The sequence below is a fragment of the Schistocerca piceifrons genome, chromosome 9 (assembly GCF_021461385.2).
Source record: "Schistocerca piceifrons isolate TAMUIC-IGC-003096 chromosome 9, iqSchPice1.1, whole genome shotgun sequence".
NCBI classification, from domain to species: Eukaryota; Metazoa; Arthropoda; class Insecta; order Orthoptera; family Acrididae; genus Schistocerca; species Schistocerca piceifrons.
The window spans coordinates 163,211,511-163,230,681 of record NC_060146.1 but is presented as its reverse complement, the minus strand read 5'-3'; the positions used below and the strand labels follow the sequence as shown (position 1 = coordinate 163,230,681).

The following is a 19,171-nucleotide window of genomic DNA, read 5'->3' as shown; positions in this document are numbered from 1 at the left end:
ATTGACAAACATCCCAAACAGTCTTGCCAGTCGGATTTTCGTAGTACATTGAATTTCTGCAACATCTGAAGATGAACAATATGGAGTTTGTATTTACTTCGTTGGATAATGTACGAAAATGTAATGGTCGAAACTCGGAGCGGAGAAAAAAAAGCTCGTTTACCACCTTTTTTTTAAATTTATTTACTGTCGCAGAGGTTTTGGCGCCAGTATTTATCTTTGTGCCTACAAAGCATGCCTGTGTAGCGCTACATGTATTCGACAGCAGAAGTTAGTGGCGGCACCTACCAACATTTTTCAGAACTTCCGCTTGCTTTGCACTCGATTCTAAGCCGCAGGCGGTTTTTTGGGTTACAAAAACAGGAAAAAAAGTGCGGCTTAGATTCGAGTAAATACGGTACTCCTCTGTTGTGGTTGGAGTTGATAAACCTTCGAGGCACGCACGCCACTCTACATCAGGAATGTCCGCAGTTCAGGGCACAGCGTGCTCACACAATATGAAGCGCATAAAACAATACTGGCACACTACCATTACCTTCTGCACAGTATTTCAAGGTATACAGACATAAAAGCAGATGCGTCTGTGAGACACCTTTCAATTTCAGCCAATTCTCTAACTTGCTGCCAAAGGTCAGAGAAAAGAAGGGGAGAAAGAATACAGTTCTCTGTTAAATATTTATGGTTGGTGTACGACTGACTAGCAGGAGAGACAATACAAACACCAGTCACTGCTATTAAATGTGGCTAACAGAATCAGCAGAGATGGTGGCGGCGGCGGCGGCGGCGGCAGCAGCAGCAGCGGCGGCGGCGGCGGCAGCAGCAGAAGAAGAAGAAGAAGAAGAAGAAGAAGAAAAAAATGAAAAACAAACCTTGGCTGTCAGGAGTTGTCGCAGGCACTTTCACATGTTGAGCCTTTGGTTCCTCAGGTTTGTTGGCCAAAGGCTGTGTAGCTTTGGTTTCGGGCTGTCCAACAACAGCCAGAGCAGAGCTCGGCTGTGGTGCCGGCAGAGGTGACTGCTGACGATCCCGCTGTAGTACTGCCGGAGGTGGCGGTCGCTCCGGTTTCTTTTTCGCCCCTTCGGCTGGACGCGGTTCCTCGTGCCTCGTCTCCTCCTGCACGTCGGCTTTCGCGGTAGTGTGGACACTGGCCTCCATCTCCGGTTCTGCCACATCAGCGGACTCCACCCGGAGCTGCTCCCCGCCTCGAGCCGACGCATTCTGCCCTTTCTTTCTCCGACCGTGCCTCCCTCCACCTCTCTGCTGACCCTCTGGTTTTTTAATATCCGACTTTCCTCCTTTCTTCGAATAACTGTCATTTTCTGTGCAAATCTGCCCATTTTCCTCCAACTTCTGCTCTGAAACTATGTCTCTTTCACGAGGAGACTTCTGGTGTGTCAGTTCTTCCCGCACATCTGCACCGTTCCTCTGAAGAACTGGCTCTCTCGGAATCTCTTCCCTTCCAACTGTTTCCATTTCCGAAGGAATTTTGTCGAGAGTGTGTTTCGATTCCCGAGAGGCAGAAGGCGTGATTCGTGGGTGGTCGTACGTAGATTTCCGTACCGGGGAGGTCTCTCGCAAGGCACTATCGTCATCGTATTCCCCGACCGATGCCCCACCTCTGAGAGAAACGTCCTCAGATGGCGTGCCAACTGAAGAAGCGAACTTTGCGGCACCCGGACGGTCGTCTCGCACCGTTTCCCTCTCCCGAACAGGTGGAGCTGGAGCTGTGGGCTCGGGTGTACCTTCTCGACCTGTGACCCGTCCGTCTGAGACGGCCCGAGACACAGGAGCTTGCAAGTTGCCTGACCCTCGAGACACTGTCACAGGTGGAGTTTCTTTTGCCGGTGTGCTCTCCCTGCTCTGAAATGGAGACTTCATATTCCCAGATGCATACGAAGGTGGTGGCGCTCTCTCGAAATTGAACTCTGGTGACACTGCACACCGGCCACTGTCTCGGGGAGGTGTATGCATTCTGTCGGGTGTCTGTGAGTGCAGGTTTTCAGCTGCACCGAATGAGGACGGTGGTGGCTTTCCGACAACTGTCGCAGGTGCAGCTTCTTTTGCCGGCGTGCTCTCCCTGCTGTGAAATGGAGACTTCAGATTCCCTGAGGTGTACGAAGGTGGTGGTGCTCTCTCAAAATGGAACTCTGGTGACGTCACATCCCGGCCACTGTCTCGGAGAGGCGTACGCTCTCTGTCGGGTGTCTGTGAGTGCAAGATTTCAGCAGCACCAAGTGAGGATGGTGGTGGCTTTCCAAAGTGAAAATCTTGCACAGGCCCTTCGGGAACACGTGCAGTGGGTACCCTACCCTCCCTGCTGTGGTCATTTGGTCTCGCATTGCTGCTGGCAGGATGTGGCGAGAGTGTAAGTTCTGCAGGTGTTCTCTCTGGAGACTCTTCTACCGAAAATACAGGTTTGCTCGTGTTTGTACTCAGTTCTACAGTCTGTTCATTTACCTGATCCACAACACTGTACTTCTCTGCCTCATCAATCTTGAACAAGTCAGTGGTAGCTACCTTTGGTTTTGGTTTGGACTTACTCAATTTCTCATATGCTCTGTAATTTTCCTTTGCACATCTGTCCATCCTTTGGATCTCATCCTCCTAAGAAAAAAAGAAAAACCAGTTAAGATACATTAAAATAACAGCAGTGGCACAACAACACACTAAACAGGGACAGAACACACAGCATATGCGTATACTTAGTCAGGAAAGAACTTTTGTATTGAATAGGATGAGTCTCTCAAGAAAATGTTTTAATTTAAGATTACAGAATATGAGGTTTATACATCTAGAAAACTTTAACATCCTGAATGCCGATAACATCTATTCTGGGTCAGAAATATCCTTTCAAATGCAGAAATTCGCACCAGAGTACAATACTACAGTACATTATGTGAAGAAAAAGAAAAAAAACAAGCTTTCAGTCTTTGGACACTCGAGATTAATTTCATGGTGAAGATCGGAGCATCCAAATTCTGCAAAAGAAAAGCTTTTCAATCCAATTGCAGAATGGGTGGGGCTGGCTGACAAATGACTACCATGCACATATTGTTTTTTGGAGGGTCAAGAAAGTTATTCTTTGATAATACATTTGCTGCAAACTCAATTTAAAATCACTACAAAATACAAATGAGTATTTCAAGACATCACTTTTTCACAGCAAAATTCTATGTTAAACCCTGGCTGGGATTTAGTTCAGTGGTGAAAGCACAAAATTAGACGTTTCCATTTTGAAAATGTCAAAATTTGTGGATAAATCAACTGAGAGTAAGTTTCCATTACCACTTGTGGTACTTTTCTAATGAAATTATTATCATAGCACTTTTTGACAATGAAGTTCATGGCCAAATAAAAAGAAGAATGGTTTCCAACTAAGTATGTGAAAAATCCTTTGATCATGGAAAGGGGTATATTCTACCTAAGAATGACATATAAAACACTTTGTACAGCAAGGCACTATTGTTTTTAAGAACTAAAATACCATACCATAATTACCAATTATTAACAATCAACTCCAATCTTATGTAAGTAAAACTCACCAGTTTTATTTTTGATTTGAGGAAATTTTGCGGAGGGCTTTGCAATGAAACACACACACACACACACACACACACACACCACTGTGTGTGTGTGTGTGTGTGAGAGAGAGAGAGAGAGAGAGAGAGAGAGAGAGAGAGAGAGAGAGAGAGAGAGAGAGAGAGAGAGAGAGAGAGAGAGCGCCTCCTCTTTCACCCTACGAGACTGACAACTGCTGTCCGCAAGAAAGTGTTTCTTTGCAGAGAAAAAGTGCAACCTAGCTGGAAACTAAAAGAAAAGTTTAATTTCTAAGACTGCGGAAAGAGTTATAAAACTGGTGCAATATTTTCCCAGATGCATCATGCTGAGAGCAAGCGAAAAACGTTTCTTCCGTATTGCGTGGGGGAAAGGGTGGAGGGGGAGGGACAGAGACAGTGGAAGAGAGAGCACAGAAAGCTCTACTCAAATTATAAAGTAGTTTTATAAAATAACTATTCAGTATACATACATTTTGTTCTTTATTTAGACACTAGTCTCAAATGTTACAAGCCTCATTACCAAGAGTGGATGCTGAACTGAACAAACTTTTGTTATAATACCTTAAAAACGGAGGAGATAGTGAACAAAAACAATTACTTGAAACTGGAAACATCCAAACCAGTTTTGTATTTTATGTTCACTCCGAAAAGAGACATATTTTTACAATGATTTTTATTGATTATTTAGCTGTTTCTTTCAATCATTAGAATTTAGATGCCATTTTACAGAAGGGGAGTTATGCGAATTTCCATGCAAAACTTTGAAAACAGTTTGGCCCATGTTTCTATCACCATAGGCAGCTCAAATTTCATACTGAATTATGCTTTTGTTGTTGCTGTCATCATGGTCTTCAATCTGAAGATTGGTTTAATGTTGCTCTCACACTACTCTATCCCATGAAAGCCTCTTCTCTTCATAGTAACTACTGAACCTACAATTCCCCCCCCCCCCCCCCCCCCCTCGCTCATTTCCCTCCAATTCTGCTCAGTACCTCCTGATTAGTTATGTAATCTAACCACCCAATTTCCAATATTCTTCTGTAGCACCACATTGCCAAAGCTTATCTTCTCTTCTCTTCTCATCTGATCTGTACATTGCCCATGTTTCACTTCTTTAGAAGGCTACACTCCAACAAATGCCTAGCACTTAAATCTATATTTGATGTTAACATAAAAATGTTATGCACTGTATAGTGTGTAAAAAGGTGACTGGATAACTTACTCGCTCACTCTTTTTGAGCCATCGAACCTCCTTGCAATACAAGATTTTCTTCCACAAAACATTAAAAATTACTTCTGTCTCTGGGACTGCATTGCTATGCTGTTATCCCAATATTTCACGTGTGGCAATGTTTTTAACAGAAAGCAACACAACTTGTTTTTGGGACTCTTTCGGTGTTCAGAGAGTGAAATGAGTTTAAAAGACAATAAAACTCGAGGAACAGAGCCAGCATCTAAATGTATGAGTCAAAAGGCAGAAGCCTGCATTCAAAGCAGCAGGTCTTTGAATGTAAACAGAGGTTATATACAAGGACAAAAATGTCAATTAACCATAGCAGCAGATCTAAAATTTTTCATTTTAAATAAACTGCTTTTGAAGAACGAGTAATTCTTATTTGTAAAATTTGCATTGCTTTGAAACACTGAGTTGTTATAATAAATGCAAAATGTTGCTTTAATAACAATTCCAACAGAAACGAGCAACACAAGGCATAAGAACTGGTACAGAATTGCTGAAAAAATAATGTGGCATGTTAGCTGGTACTCGTGTACATGCAGTGTGCAAGACTTGTCCAATCTGGTCTACATTGTAGTTTCTCACTGCCATTGTTGGGTGTCAATTGTATTACAGAATGGCATCATTCTTAGTCTGGGAGTTTTTACAGAAGTGTGGTATCAATGAAGTACAATGCTCCATTTGCTTAAAATGATTAAAAACGGGAGGAGCCAGAACAAACTTGTTACATATTACAAGTAGGAACTTAAAGCTTAATGGTTCATTTATAGTTTCCAATGAAAATAGAAAGTAGTTGATCTGCTGCCTGTGTCTAAATAACATGCGTTTATCTGCTTGTAGCTCCTGAAAACAAACAAATTAAGACTGAAAATAAAGTTCTTCAACTTCAGTTTTCATTCTTTAGCACTGAATATTCATAACATCCAAATAGCGGTACAATCCCAGATTACAACATGATTTTTAAGCAGTGTTTCAATAAATTAGAATCTGTAGGAGAATACTGATGATTTGGTGTAGTAGTTAACTACTTATCACTTTTTCACAAAAGCAACAAACAGCAGATAGACTAAGTTTTCTTTTATTTGCCTATTTAATTTAATATTTTGATTCTTTGCATGCTATAACTGAGGGAATCAAAATTTTTCAGACTTTGTTCGATTTTTATGTTTATTACATGATATAATAGGGAAAAAACCCAAAAATTCGTTATTTCAGAAGCCGGTTCTTTTGAGTGGTTATAATAGTCTGGTCCAACTGGTATTGAAAAGAAAAAGAAAATAAAAAATGATATAACCGGAAACAGGTTGTTTCAACGATAACCACCATCCCTATCTGGGCTGAGGGATGGACTGAAAAAACTGGCATTGACTGACAAAGACAAGCTATCCTCAGAAAATCTACTTACAAGAACCAGTTCCAAGAGAGATATATATTGCTTGTGTAAGAATTGTGAAAAGCAGATTGTTCTATTTAAAGTGCAACCTGAGCTCATTCAGCAATAATTTCTGCTGCACTCTACACAAAAATAGAATGGAAACAAGCCCTAACAAATGGCGCAATGAGACATCCCATCTGCCACTGTGGTCTGCAAAGTATTGATGTAAATGTAATATCTATCTTTTGAAATAAATGCCATTATTCAAACTGTGTGTTCTAATATCAACCACGTTTTCTGCGAAGTGTGGCACATGGACCAGAAAAAGATGAGACTTAGACAAATGGGGACACTAAAGGTCCTCAGGTGACTATATACTCTAAATGAAAATACGCAGTGGCGAGTATCTGGGCGTGTACAGGTGCACTTTCTTCAGCTCATCTACAACTGGAAAAGAGGTGAAAGGACATAAAAGCTGAAGTTTCCACAAAGTGAGTTGTTCCTACAAATGGTATGGACAGATAGAGTACAGAGGCAGCAGACAACTCTACACAAAGGGTCTCTCAAAAACTATATGCTCCAAAATGAAGTTACAAGAGAGGTCTGAAAAGTTCTCTGCCTGACAGTGAAAATGACAATTTATGCTTTCAAAGAAATTTTATTTTTCAACAATCTTCTTTAATATCAATACATTTCATCCAGTGGTGTTCTAGTGCCATTATCCACTCTCTGCAATGTTCCTCTGGAAGTGTTGTAAAGTACCTATCTAGAACTACAATGGATTCTGGATTGAATGAAAGGGGCTGAATGTCCGAGCACTTCATAATGCTAATTTGTTAATTTCCTCAGTGCCATGACACTTTTATAGGCAGGTGCATTATTCCAATTTTTCTTCTTTAAGCCAGGACCGTTTCTGCAAATGCTTACATCCAGTTTCATTAGAAGTTGAGATTACTATTCTCCAGTTACGGTTTTACCTTTTTTGAGACAGTCAACCAACAAAAATTCCTTCCGCATCCTAAAACACAGATGCCTGATCTTTCCCACCGATGGCACCGTTCTTGGCTTCTTTGAAACTGAAGAGCCTGCTTCCATCCACTGCACAGACTACTGTTTGGATTCGGGAGTAGTGGAGAATTCACGTTTCACCCAATGTCATGCACTGGCACAAAATGTAACTTCTGTTTTCTTTAAAACGCACCAAGTACTTTTTAGAAAGTGTCCTGGGAATGCATTTGTGATGCGCAGCAAGTACATTTGGCACCCACCTTGCACAAAGCTTTCTCAAGTTCAGTTCCTAGTGCAAGATGTAAACAGCACGTTCTTTTGATATCTGTAGAGGGATTAGTAATTTTACACATCTTTATATGCCAATCTTCCAAAATCATATTTTGTACTCTGTCAATGATTCCCAGTGTGCTTGCACTTTTTGGATGTCCTTCGTGTTTATCATGTTATAAGCTTTCACGGCCACATTACTTCAAGGTGGAAATCAAAGGTGAGGAGTTGTCATACACATTTACAAGTCATAAATGAATTTCAGCCAAAGTTAAACCTTCTTTTACAAAGAATTTAATCACTGTATGATACTTGCTATTTTCAACATTATGTGCATCACAACTGCTTCAAATGAATGCCTTCAGTCAGCTGCTGCCCGGCATGACTTCCAGTTTTATGTGGAATTTACTAACACATGTACCAAAATAAGGGGAAAAAATAATGGGAGTAGTGCTGTGACCTCTGGGAGAAGTAGAGAACTTTTCAGACAGCCCTTGTACATCAATTTAAGAACAAATTTATAATCTGAGTAAGTCATACACAATCTCATGAAGTGCTTACTGAAAACAATGTTTTATCTACGTTGAGCCTCTTGTAGAATGGTAGTGAAGTCAAACCTCCAGCAAGCAATTCGGCATCTGGTGTGAAAATTTCTCCGAACCGTCCGTAACTTCCAGTATCCCATTGCTGCTCAGATTTAAACCTGAAACCTCCTGAAAAGGAAATTTTTGTCACAAGATCAAATTGAACAAAATATTTTAAGTATAAACATTGTCTTCAGTAACTTGTAGCTTATGGTTCCATCACTATGCGAGATGTAATCTTTGTGAAATAGCTACAAAAATCTGTACTGAAGATAGCAGTATTCTAATATGCAACATTCTAGTAAGGATTAAAATACAACAAATTCATGGAGTTCCAACGCTGCATGTTTGCCAATGCTTTGCATCCTCCAAAACTGACTGAAGTACTCCGCTTAAAACATTCACCAATAAATTTGCTACTGTGACTCACCTCATTGTACACAAATATCATAGTGGATTAAAATGCACACTGACTTCTCAAAGAATCACAATTATAACTGGTAATTTATTTGAAAGGAGTGATTACTATCAGATCATAAGTGAAATGTTATGCCAGCAGAAAATTTTAATTGCTAACCCCTGTAGATGACCATCAGCGTTGCCCCAAGTTTCCCAAGTAAAATTCCTTGGCAGTTCCCCGATTTCCAGACACAGTTTTAGTAGTTTTCCCTGACAAATTTTGAGTTGAAGGATTTTGTGTTTATTAATGAGTTAACTCAAACTTCAAATTAACAGCAAGTTTTTGCTCCTTCTTCCACACACAATTTATGAACTTTTCAGGGAAGATGATGTATGAAATTGGACAAAAAACATAAAAGGAATATGTTGTGTAACATAATAACAAAGTTTCAAAAATAAGAACAGTATTGGGGAGCAAAAAGAGAGATTTTCTCTGCCAAATAATACACAGTGTTTTGTCAAACAACAAAAATTCAAACAAACAATTAGAATCAATCAATGAAAATCAGTCTAAACATGTCTGTGACAGGAAACTGATCTCTTCATCAATTCCACTCAGTTCAGTGGCCCTCTCAGCCAGTATTCGCAACTTTCTAGCCTTCATTAAATTGCTGGGTGATTGATCTGTCTACTTTTAAGGCTTTTTTTGTCTTCTTTTCATTGCTTCTGCTTTAAAGCAATTGCTCGGTAGCAGCAAACTGCCAGATCCTAGCCTGTATCGGCTGCAGTTTGTGCAAAATGACTGACCAGGCTCTGAGCAATGTCTCTGGGCGTCATTTGGAGACACCTCTGTTTCAGCACTAGCTTCCCATACTTCCATCTAACAAGTGGAATGGTTGATGGAGTCCAGGAATGCTTGTCATGACTGTGTCTTGTTCTCCTTAATGACGCTTCGAGCTTTGGCCCTCCGACTCTAAAGGTTGTGAGGTCATCTGCTGTTGGGCATCAAAAAGCCATGCGCCTGTCCTGTATGGCATAACAATACTCATCTGTCCACCAAGGTACAGGTTGCCTAGTAAGACGAGCTAAAAACTTTGGTACAGATAGGTCAGCAGCCTAAGGGATCACATGCAAGATGTTGTCCATCCCATTCCTGTACGCTGCCCTGGTGTTCAAACACAGCCAACTGTGCTGAACAGCACCCAGTTAGCCCTGCTGAACATCCATATTGATGGCTTCTGTTTCAACAATCCTCCATCCACTAGGTGGATCGACAATGGGAAGCAATCATTGGAATGAAAGTCATTAGTTGCTTCCCACTGTGCTGAGTATGCAAGGGCTGGAGAGAAGAAAGAGAGGTTTATGGCAGAGGATGACCCAGTAGTAGCCGGGAGATGTGTGGAACTGACTGAGTTAAGGATGCACAGCTCCTGCAACATCATGAGGTCCTCCAACACTCAACCCCTGGGGCTAGTATAGTGCGAGTCCTATAATACATTATGGGCATTTAAATCACCCAGCAGAAGAAATGGGTGGGGAGTTGTTCAATAAAGCCTGTGAGAGCATCAGAGTCTACTGCATCCTGCAGAGGCAAGTACAGGGAGCAGATAGTGATCAATGAACTCGCATGAACTAGAGCGGCTACTGCTTGTTGGTCAGTAAGTAAGGGGAGAACAGAGGAGTGGTATGTGTTATTGACAAACATAATAACGCCTCCCTTGGCTCATTTCCCACTCAGGTCATCCTTACAGTGACATCTCTAACTTTGAAATGTATTCCTGTAAACACAAGCACATGGGTTAGGCCTGTGCCAGGAGTTTCAGTTCCTCCCTATGGGCCCCGAACCCATTCATGTTCCACTGTAATAAAGGAGCCATTTATCGTGGTGGTTGGACTTTCACCCTGTCCTTCTGCATGAGTGGAAATCTCACAACAGTTGAAATTTCAGCTTTAGTGCAACATGCTTGCCCTGCGCAGTCCATTGGCTCTGAAGCAGAAGCAGTAGAGCCACAAGTCAAATGACACTGACATTGACGGTCTACCACCTGTTTTCACCTGTGGCAGAAGCTTCACATTTGCTTTGTTGGACTGAGAGGGCTTTGTGGGAACTACCACAACAGTGGCAGAGGCAGCACTGGATATTTTACAAGGCTCTGCCTTAGAGGTACTGTGAGCTAAGCAATGGTGGTAACTGTGGCTTTCTCTGATGTTTGTGGAGGGGTGATGGGCTTGAAAACAGCAGCAGCTTGACAAGTACCCTAGCACATGCAGGTACTAATGCTGACACTAGCAACCTCCGTTTGCATAGAAGTATTGACTGTCAAAATAGGCTTTTTAAGGGCAGAAGCAAAAGATGGAGTGAATGTGGGAGGCTGCATGGCCTTTTAGATCTTCTTGGCCTCTCCATATGGGATGTGCTTTGAAGTCTTTACCTCCAATATCTCCCGCTTTTCAAGGAAGATCTGAAATCTCTACTCCAGACAGTGTGATCCCAAGACCAATTTACACACTTTGGTGGGGAGGAGCAGCCAATGCCCACGATGGGCGGTTTTGTCACAAGTGGCTTCACCCTTACATCCTAAAGAGGTGTGCCCAAAGTGCTGGCACTTGAAACAGTGCATTGGATTATGGGCATATGGCTGTATGCTTAGACCTAAGAAAACCTGCCTTTACATACTCTGGGAGTTTTGTGCTATTGAAGGTTAAGGATAATGGAATCAGATTTTATGAGATCACCATCCGCCCTTTTCCAATATATTTTGTATTTCAACAATCCCCTCCTGAGCCCACTCATCAATAAAATAAAATGTTTATTAACCAAAAAGGCAAGCCATAAGTTTATGTAAATGTAATCAAGAATATAACACAGGAATCAGTTTCATTTTGCAAGGAACCCCTAACAGAATAGAATTAGTGGCCCATGGGGAAACTAGTCAGCTTTGATTTGAAAGTGCATAGATTACTGCTAACATTTTTGTATTCTTGTGGTAGCTTACTGAAAATGGATGCAGCAGTGTACTGCACAAGAGTCAAAAAAGTGCAGTCCAAATGCAGATTGGATCTCTTAATCTCTGCCTAGTATTAACTGAGTGAAAGCTGCTAATTCTTGGGAATAAGACGATATTGTGAACAAGAAACAACAGTAAAGAATATATACACTCCTGGAAATGGAAAAAAGAACACATTGACACCGGTGTGTCAGACCCACCATACTTGCTCCGGACACTGCGAGAGGGCTGTACAAGCAATGATCACACGCACGGCACAGCGGACACACCAGGAACCGCGGTGTTGGCCGTCGAATGGCGCTAGCTGCGCAGCATTTGTGCACCGCTGCCGTCAGTGTCAGCCAGTTTGCCGTGGCATACGGAGCTCCATCGCAGTCTTTAACACTGGTAGCATGCCGCGACAGCGTGGACGTGAACCGTATGTGCAGTTGACGGACTTTGAGCGAGGGCGTATAGTGGGCATGCGGGAGGCCGGGTGGACGTATCGCCGAATTGCTCAACACGTGGGGCGTGAGGTCTCCACAGTACATCGATGTTGTCGCCAGTGGTCGGCGGAAGGTGCACGTGCCCGTTGACCTGGGACCGGACCGCAGCAACGCACCGATGCACGCCAAGACCGTAGGATCCTACGCAGTGCCGTAGGGGACCGCACCGCCACTTCCCAGCAAATTAGGGACACTGTTGCTCCTGGGGTATCGGCGAGGACCATTCGCAACCGTCTCCATGAAGCTGGGCTACGGTCCCACACACCGTTAGGCCGTCTTCCGCTCACGCCCCAACATCATGCAGCCCGCCTCCAGTGGTGTCGCGACAGGCGTGAATGGAGGGACGAATGGAGACGTGTTGTCTTCAGCGATGAGAGTCGCTTCTGCCTTGGTGCCAATGATGGTCGTACGCGTGTTTGGTGCCGTGCAGGTGAGCGCCACAATCAGGACTGCATACGACCGAGGCACACAGGGCCAACACCCGGCATCATGGTGTGGGGAGCGATCTCCTACACTGGCCGTACACCACTGGTGATCGTCGAGGGGACACTGAATAGTGCACGGTACTTCCAAACCGTCATCGAACCCATCGTTCTACCATTCCTAGACCGGCAAGGGAACTTGCTGTTCCAACAGGACAAAGCACGTCCGCATGTATCCCGTGCCACCCAACTTGCTCTAGAAGGTGTAAGTCAACTACCCTGGCCAGCAAGATCTCCGGATCTGTCCCCCATTGAGCATGTTTGGGTCTGGATGAAGCGTCGTCTCACGTGGTCTGCACGTCCAGCACGAACGCTGGTCCAACTGAGGCGCCAGGTGGAAATGGCATGGCAAGCCGTTCCACAGGACTACATCCAGCATCTCTACGATCGTCTCCATGGGAGAATAGCAGCCTGCATTGCTGCGAAAGGTGGATATACACATTGTGCATGCTCTGTTGCCTGTGTCTATGTGCCTGTGGTTCTGTCAGTGTGATCATGTGATGTATCTGACCCCAGGAATGTGTCAATAAAGTTTCCCCTTCCTGGGACAATGAATTCACGGTGTTCTTATTTCAATTTCCAGGAGTGTATATTGACAGGCCAATGTCAGATACTTAGACTAGTGAACAGGGCTCGACAAGAGGTTCACAAACTTACACCACTTATTGCCTGAACCATCTGTTTCTGAGACTGGGAAGAGTTACCTCAAAATATAATACCATACGTTATAAGCAAATGAAAATAAGCAAAGTAGACTACTTTTCATGTCGAACTATCACTCATTTCCGATACCGTTCGAATAGTAAAAACGGCAGCACCAAGTCTTTGAAGAAGATCCTGAATGTGGGCTTTCCGTGGCAGTTTACTATCTGTCTGAACACCAAGAAAATTGAACTGTTCAGTTTCACTAATCGTATGCCCATTCTGTGAAACTACAATGTCAGGTTTTGTTGAATTGCGTGTTAGAAAATGTAAAAGCTGAGCCTTACTGTGATTTAGCATTTGAACCAATTGTGAGCTGCTCCCTGTATTCCATAACTGTCCAACTTCTGGACAACACAATCAAACGCCTAAGTTAAATAAAAAAAGATGCCTAGCATTCAAAACCTTTTGTTTAATCCATCCAGTACCTCACAGAGAAATGAGAATATAGCATTTTCAGTTGTTAAACCATGTCTAAAACCGAACTGCACATTTGATAGCAAGTTATGAGAAATAAAACGATCAATTACCCTAACATACACAGCCTTTTCAATAACTTTAGAAAACATTGATGGGATACAAATAGGTTTAAAATTGTCTACATTATCCCTTTCTCCCTTTTTATAAACCATCTTTAGTACTGAGTACCTTAATCGTTCAGGAAATTGACCATTCTAAAAGGAAAAATTACAAATATGGCCAAGTACAGGGCTAACACGTGCAGCACAGAACTTTAATATTCTGCTAGGTACTCCATCGTATCCATGAGAGTCCTTAATCTTCAGTGATTTAATTATTCACTAAATCTCCCCCTTGCCAGTATCACAGAGGAGTGTTTCAGACATCAGTCTCAGAAAGGCATTTCCCGAGAGAGTTATACAATTCCCTGTAGAAACTAACAACAATGAAAACACTCAATTATTGAGAAAATTATTTAATTAGATAAATAAAAATTCTACTCACGAAGCGGCGGCAGAACACACCCATAAAAGACAGTTGTGATTGGCAAGCTTTCGGAGCCAGAGGCTCCTCCTTCAGGCAGGAGGGCTGAAGGGGAAGGAAGAAGGGTGAAGGAAAAGTACTGGAGAGGTGTAGGAAAATGGGTAGATTTTGTGAAAGTCACCCAGAACTGCAGGTCGGAGGGACTTACTGTACATGATGAGAAGGAAAGGCTGATTGTTCCAAGACTGATCCCCAACAATCAGTCTTTCCTTCTAATCCTATATGGTAAGTCTTCCCTGACCTGCGGTTCTGGGTGACTTTCCCAAAATCTACCTGTTTTCCTGGACTTCTCAAGTCCTTTTTCTTCACCATTCTTCCTTCCTCTTCAACCCTTCTGCCTGAAGGAGCCTCTGGCTCCAAAAGCTTGCCAATTACAACAGACTTTTGTGTATGTGTTCTACAACCGCTTGGTGAATAGGTTTGTTATCTATTCTGTAGAAACTAAGTTTTTATTTAATTCACCAGCAATGTTCAGAAAGTGATTGTTAAACCAGACTTATCAGTAACAGAAATATTTTTACTATGAACTGCCTTCACATTGTAGACCTTATGCTGCTGACCAGACACTTCCTTAATTTTAGCCTGTGAATTAGCTATTCTATTTGTGCACCCAATACTCTTTGCCTTGCCCATGACATTTTCAAGCACCTTACAATATTGTTAGTAATGGGCTACAGTAGCTCAATCGTGACAACTAACATTTTGATGTAATTCTCACTTTGTTCTATATGACACTCTGAGGCATTTAGCTTCCCAGAGGTTTGTTGCTTGTTGGGAACTAGCAGTTTCAAAGAACAGTGTGCCATTATGCAGTCATTTGACAAACTTCAATGAACCTGCGATGCCCTCCAACCTTGTTGAATATAAAAAGGTGTAACTTTTGCAAAACTGCCCTCTTTCCATTTCACTATTAAAAACACATTCTGACTGGCAGTATACATTCTGTTACTATTCATGGACAAATTCTGTATAACCCCTGACTCTAGAAGACTGGCTACCCAAGCCCTCTTATTTGATTGGGCATTAGTACCTACCAGCAGTCCATCCATTCTGCTGTGAGGTGGAAGAGGAAACATCGAAGGATCCATTTCAGTACCACAAGCAGCTAGGGAAATAGAAGTTCACCTAGACAGAGCACTGCGGGTTTAGGCAAGCCCTGTACAACTGAAGTGTGGCTGGTTCCCCAAAGGTTGTCCGCTAACGAATGTTCCACCTCAACAGCCATGCATCTCATCAGTGCACAGCAGACCTCGAGATTAAGGTGTTTTTTTTATTTTTTTGAGAGGTTTATTCCATCCTCACAGTCAAGCCAAGATCCCAGTTCCCTGAGACACACAACGTTCCACGGTCGCGCCACATGGTGGTCGCTGAACCGTGCCCTAAGCTTACGGTGACTGGGGACTGGGGGTGCTTAGCTGTCCCCAGCTCAGGAACCCTGCGGCCGCCAAACCCATTCTGAAGGCGCAGCCTGTTCCTCAATGGCAGCTGGAATAGTCTCTTCAGCATATCTCCAAGCATAAACACAGAGTGCAGCTGGGTTTCTTCCCCATCCCTCACTGTCCTTATTTGCTGTACATTTTGACTTCCTGCAATTAACAGACCCCTACCCTTTTGCATTTGGCTTCTTTTGACAAAAAGACAATGGAAGTTTCCGAACAGGTGAACTTAGTCTCATTGGCTCAGTTTCAGTTTTGGAGGAAGACAGCACCTCAAACTTTTCAGTCACAGGGACGGCTATTGCACCCTGAGTTCTCCCAGTCCCCATCTTCACTGTACAGGATGCATAGTCCTCCCACTGAGACACCACTCATAGTCAAGTGGACAAGTAGTGATAAATCCAGTGTTCCCTAGAGGAGATTGTCCACAGGAGATACCAGTACTTAACGGTACCTTCGATATTTCTGATACACGACTCCCAGAAGTTTGCCCAACATACCCATTCACAGCAGCTTGCAATCGCTTGATAGCAGTCGGAGAGATCTCGAGATACTTAGGAACAGTGACTAACTCATCCCGTGCCTGAAAACAGTACTATACTATGAATAGCGCAACGCGGAAGGTTACACTCGCTAACAAACTTACATTATAAATGAAGGAGACTGGTCATGACTCGTTTGTGCAAACCACTCGAGAATGTTGTTTGAGTGCGTGCAGGATGCATACAAAACAGGACTAATATGGGCACTGAATGTATACAAAGATGAGCAGCACAAAAGTTCACAGGTTTGCACCATTTGTGTAAAAGCACCAAAGAAATGCTGAAAACCTTGAATGGGCAGACTCTTTGAAGACAGACGCCAACTCCCTCATCAAAGTCCACTTAGAATGTTTCAAGAAACACTATTGAGTGAGGAATTTACAAGTACACTACAGCCTCCTCTGCATCGCTCACACAGAGACTGTGAAGCTGCGTTTATATTAATTACTGCATTCATGGAGGTGTTTAACCAGTGATTCTTCCCATGCTCCATACACAAATGGAAGAGGAACAAAGGTGAAACAGACAGCGCTCTCTGTCATGTACTTCACAGTGTTTACAAAGTGTAGATGTAGATGCTCTTTTCAGCAGCAGTAAATCAAACAAAACATCTACTAACTAAGACAAGAAATTTTTATGTTATGGCATATAGATTTCACTTGTCTGAACTTCTCGATGACTACAACCACAAAATTTCATGCAGATAGAACAGAGTGCATCAAACTTAAAACTCCACAAAAGATAGAAGCTGCAGAAAACTTATTCCACCTTTGCACTGCATTGTCTCTGCTCCCAATACCGAAGATCAAGAGGCGCTCTGGGCAGGCAGGCAGATATATGAACCCAAGTTACTCTCCACTTCTCAATATGGCAAAACCTGACTGACTGCCTACTCAAATTTTTTTAAACTGTGCCCCATCAACAAGCCAGCTATTTCATTCATTTTACAGTTCTATAAGTATGAATCAGTTACCTTTTGCATTGAGTATATCTCTTAAAATTGTAAACTCTTTGTTGTTTACATTTGTGCCATTATGTACAATATCTTTGTCAACAATTCTAGACAGTGGACTAAGAGGCATAAACCCAGGCTGCAGAAATAAATAACCAGTGAAGCAAGTGGCAAATAAAGTGTTTCTGTCTCATATAACAATCTGTCACTAAATGAAATTGATAGAAATTTTATACAGTTTCATGTACAGCCACAGTTGTTTATAGTATAAACCATATGGTGAACCGCCACTTCATATGCGACGACGGCTACTTACGGTACGCCAGGCGTATAAAACTTTGTCCACACCATACACACCTGCATACCATACCATTGCTCAGCCTCCTCTGGCACGGTTATTTCATAACCGGCAACGTGCGACGCAGCCCTATGGGATTCGCGCACAGGATTGCCTCGCTGCAATGTCTGTGGCTGGTCTTCGTGTTTTACGTCGCGGTTGGAGCAGATCTCCACCTTGGCTCCTCCGGCGTCCCAAATTTATTTTAGATTTGACTCGTTTTAAGAAAGATGGCACACCAGATTTTACGTTCCAATCTCTGTTTTTTAGCATTTTAGACCTGCATCACGGTTTCACTGTCGTTTATACTGATGGCTCGAAACAGGAGACTTCCGTAGGCTGTTCTGTGGTGTTCCCTGATCGTGTCACCCGGATTCGCCTCCCTGCTGAATATACCGTTTTCGCAGCGGAGCTCCACGCGATCCTGAAGGCACTGGAGCAGATGCATCGTGTTCGGGGCGATCGATTTCTTCTCTGCTCCGATTCTCTTAGTGCCTTACAATCGCTGCAGAGCCTATACCCGACTGAGGAGATGGTCCAGTTGATACATGACCAACTGTACTTGCTCCAACAACGGGGTAAAGAGGTATCCTTCTGCTGGGTGCCTGGTCATGTCGGCATATGGGGCAATGTACAGGCTGACCGGGCTGCCAAGGAGGCCTGCAGAGAGCATGATGTGGTCCAGTGTCCTATCCCCTTGCAGTCAGTCATCGCTGCACTCCACAGGAAGTGCATGGAGTTGTGGGAGGACGAATGGCTGGCGGTGTCGGCCAATAAACTGCGGTCGGTAAAGTCAACCACTCGGCCGTGGCGTTCCTCCTGCCGGTTGCTCAGGCGGGAAGAGGTGGCCCTCACACGTCTGCGGATTGGGCACTGTCCTGTGACGCATAGCTATTTATTACGGCGGGAGGATCCTCCCTTTTGTGACGCTTGTGGTGTGCACATCTCTGTCCGGCACATTTTAACAGACTGCATTTTATACCGTGATGCAAGGGCAGAAGCACAAGTTGATGGGGCTCTGCCTTGTGTTTTAGCTGACGATGAGACATGTGTGTCTAGGGTTTTTAAGTTCTGTGATGTATCTGGACTCTGGCCTAAGCTTTTAGGCTGGAGGTTTTAGTGTGTTGCAGAGTGGCTGACTCCTCCCCTTTTTTCCTTGCGGTCAGCCAGCCACTTCCATGTGCTACATTGTTTTAGCTCCCTCTACCATTTTCTTCCTGTGTTGTCCATGTTTTACTGCTGACGCCCTGCTTCATCCCACGCTTCGGTGTGGGTGAGCACATTTTTTCAATGATTGTTCCCCGTGTTTTATGTTCCATTTTATGTCAATGTTCTGAGGGTTTTTTTTTTTTTTTCTCTCCTTGACACCCGTCTCACTGTGATACTGCACGGGCGCTGAAGACCTTGCTGTCGTGCGCCCCCAAAACCCCTCTACTACTACTACTATAAGTAAATTACCACTACCAACTCTGTTCACCAAAATCAAGTGCAAGTGTCAGAGATATCGCCGAGTGTTTAGGCTCATATTGAAGCACTTTCATTAGCATTTAGCTATATTGGTGACATCAGGACACAAAACCAGGCTGATCCACAAAAGCCTACACATTGTCTGTATAAGCAAAAAACTAACTTGTAGTGTCATGTGTCACATCTGGCTCGATGTATTCATGATCAGTAAGAATATGTCAAAAGTGATAAATAAGCCATATAAAAATAGTTAACATCAAAAAATATTGGATGAGACACCAAACATTAATGCTCAATTGTTGAAATAAACACAACAGAACCATTAAAG

General features: G+C 43.1%; 1 protein-coding gene across 2 annotated transcripts in view; it reads right to left on the bottom strand.

Moving 5' to 3' along the window:
- The window catches only part of LOC124717317 (nucleolar protein dao-5-like), a 36,051-nt gene that overhangs the window by 14,759 nt on the left and 2,121 nt on the right, over positions 1-19,171 (bottom strand). For both annotated transcript variants that reach the window (XM_047244149.1, XM_047244150.1), the window contains exons 4-5: positions 8,009-8,160; positions 870-2,604 (exon numbers count right to left, since the gene is read on the bottom strand). In XM_047244149.1, coding sequence (XP_047100105.1) covers positions 870-2,604; positions 8,009-8,160 — 1,887 coding nt within the window. The remainder of the gene's footprint in view (positions 1-869; positions 2,605-8,008; positions 8,161-19,171) is intronic.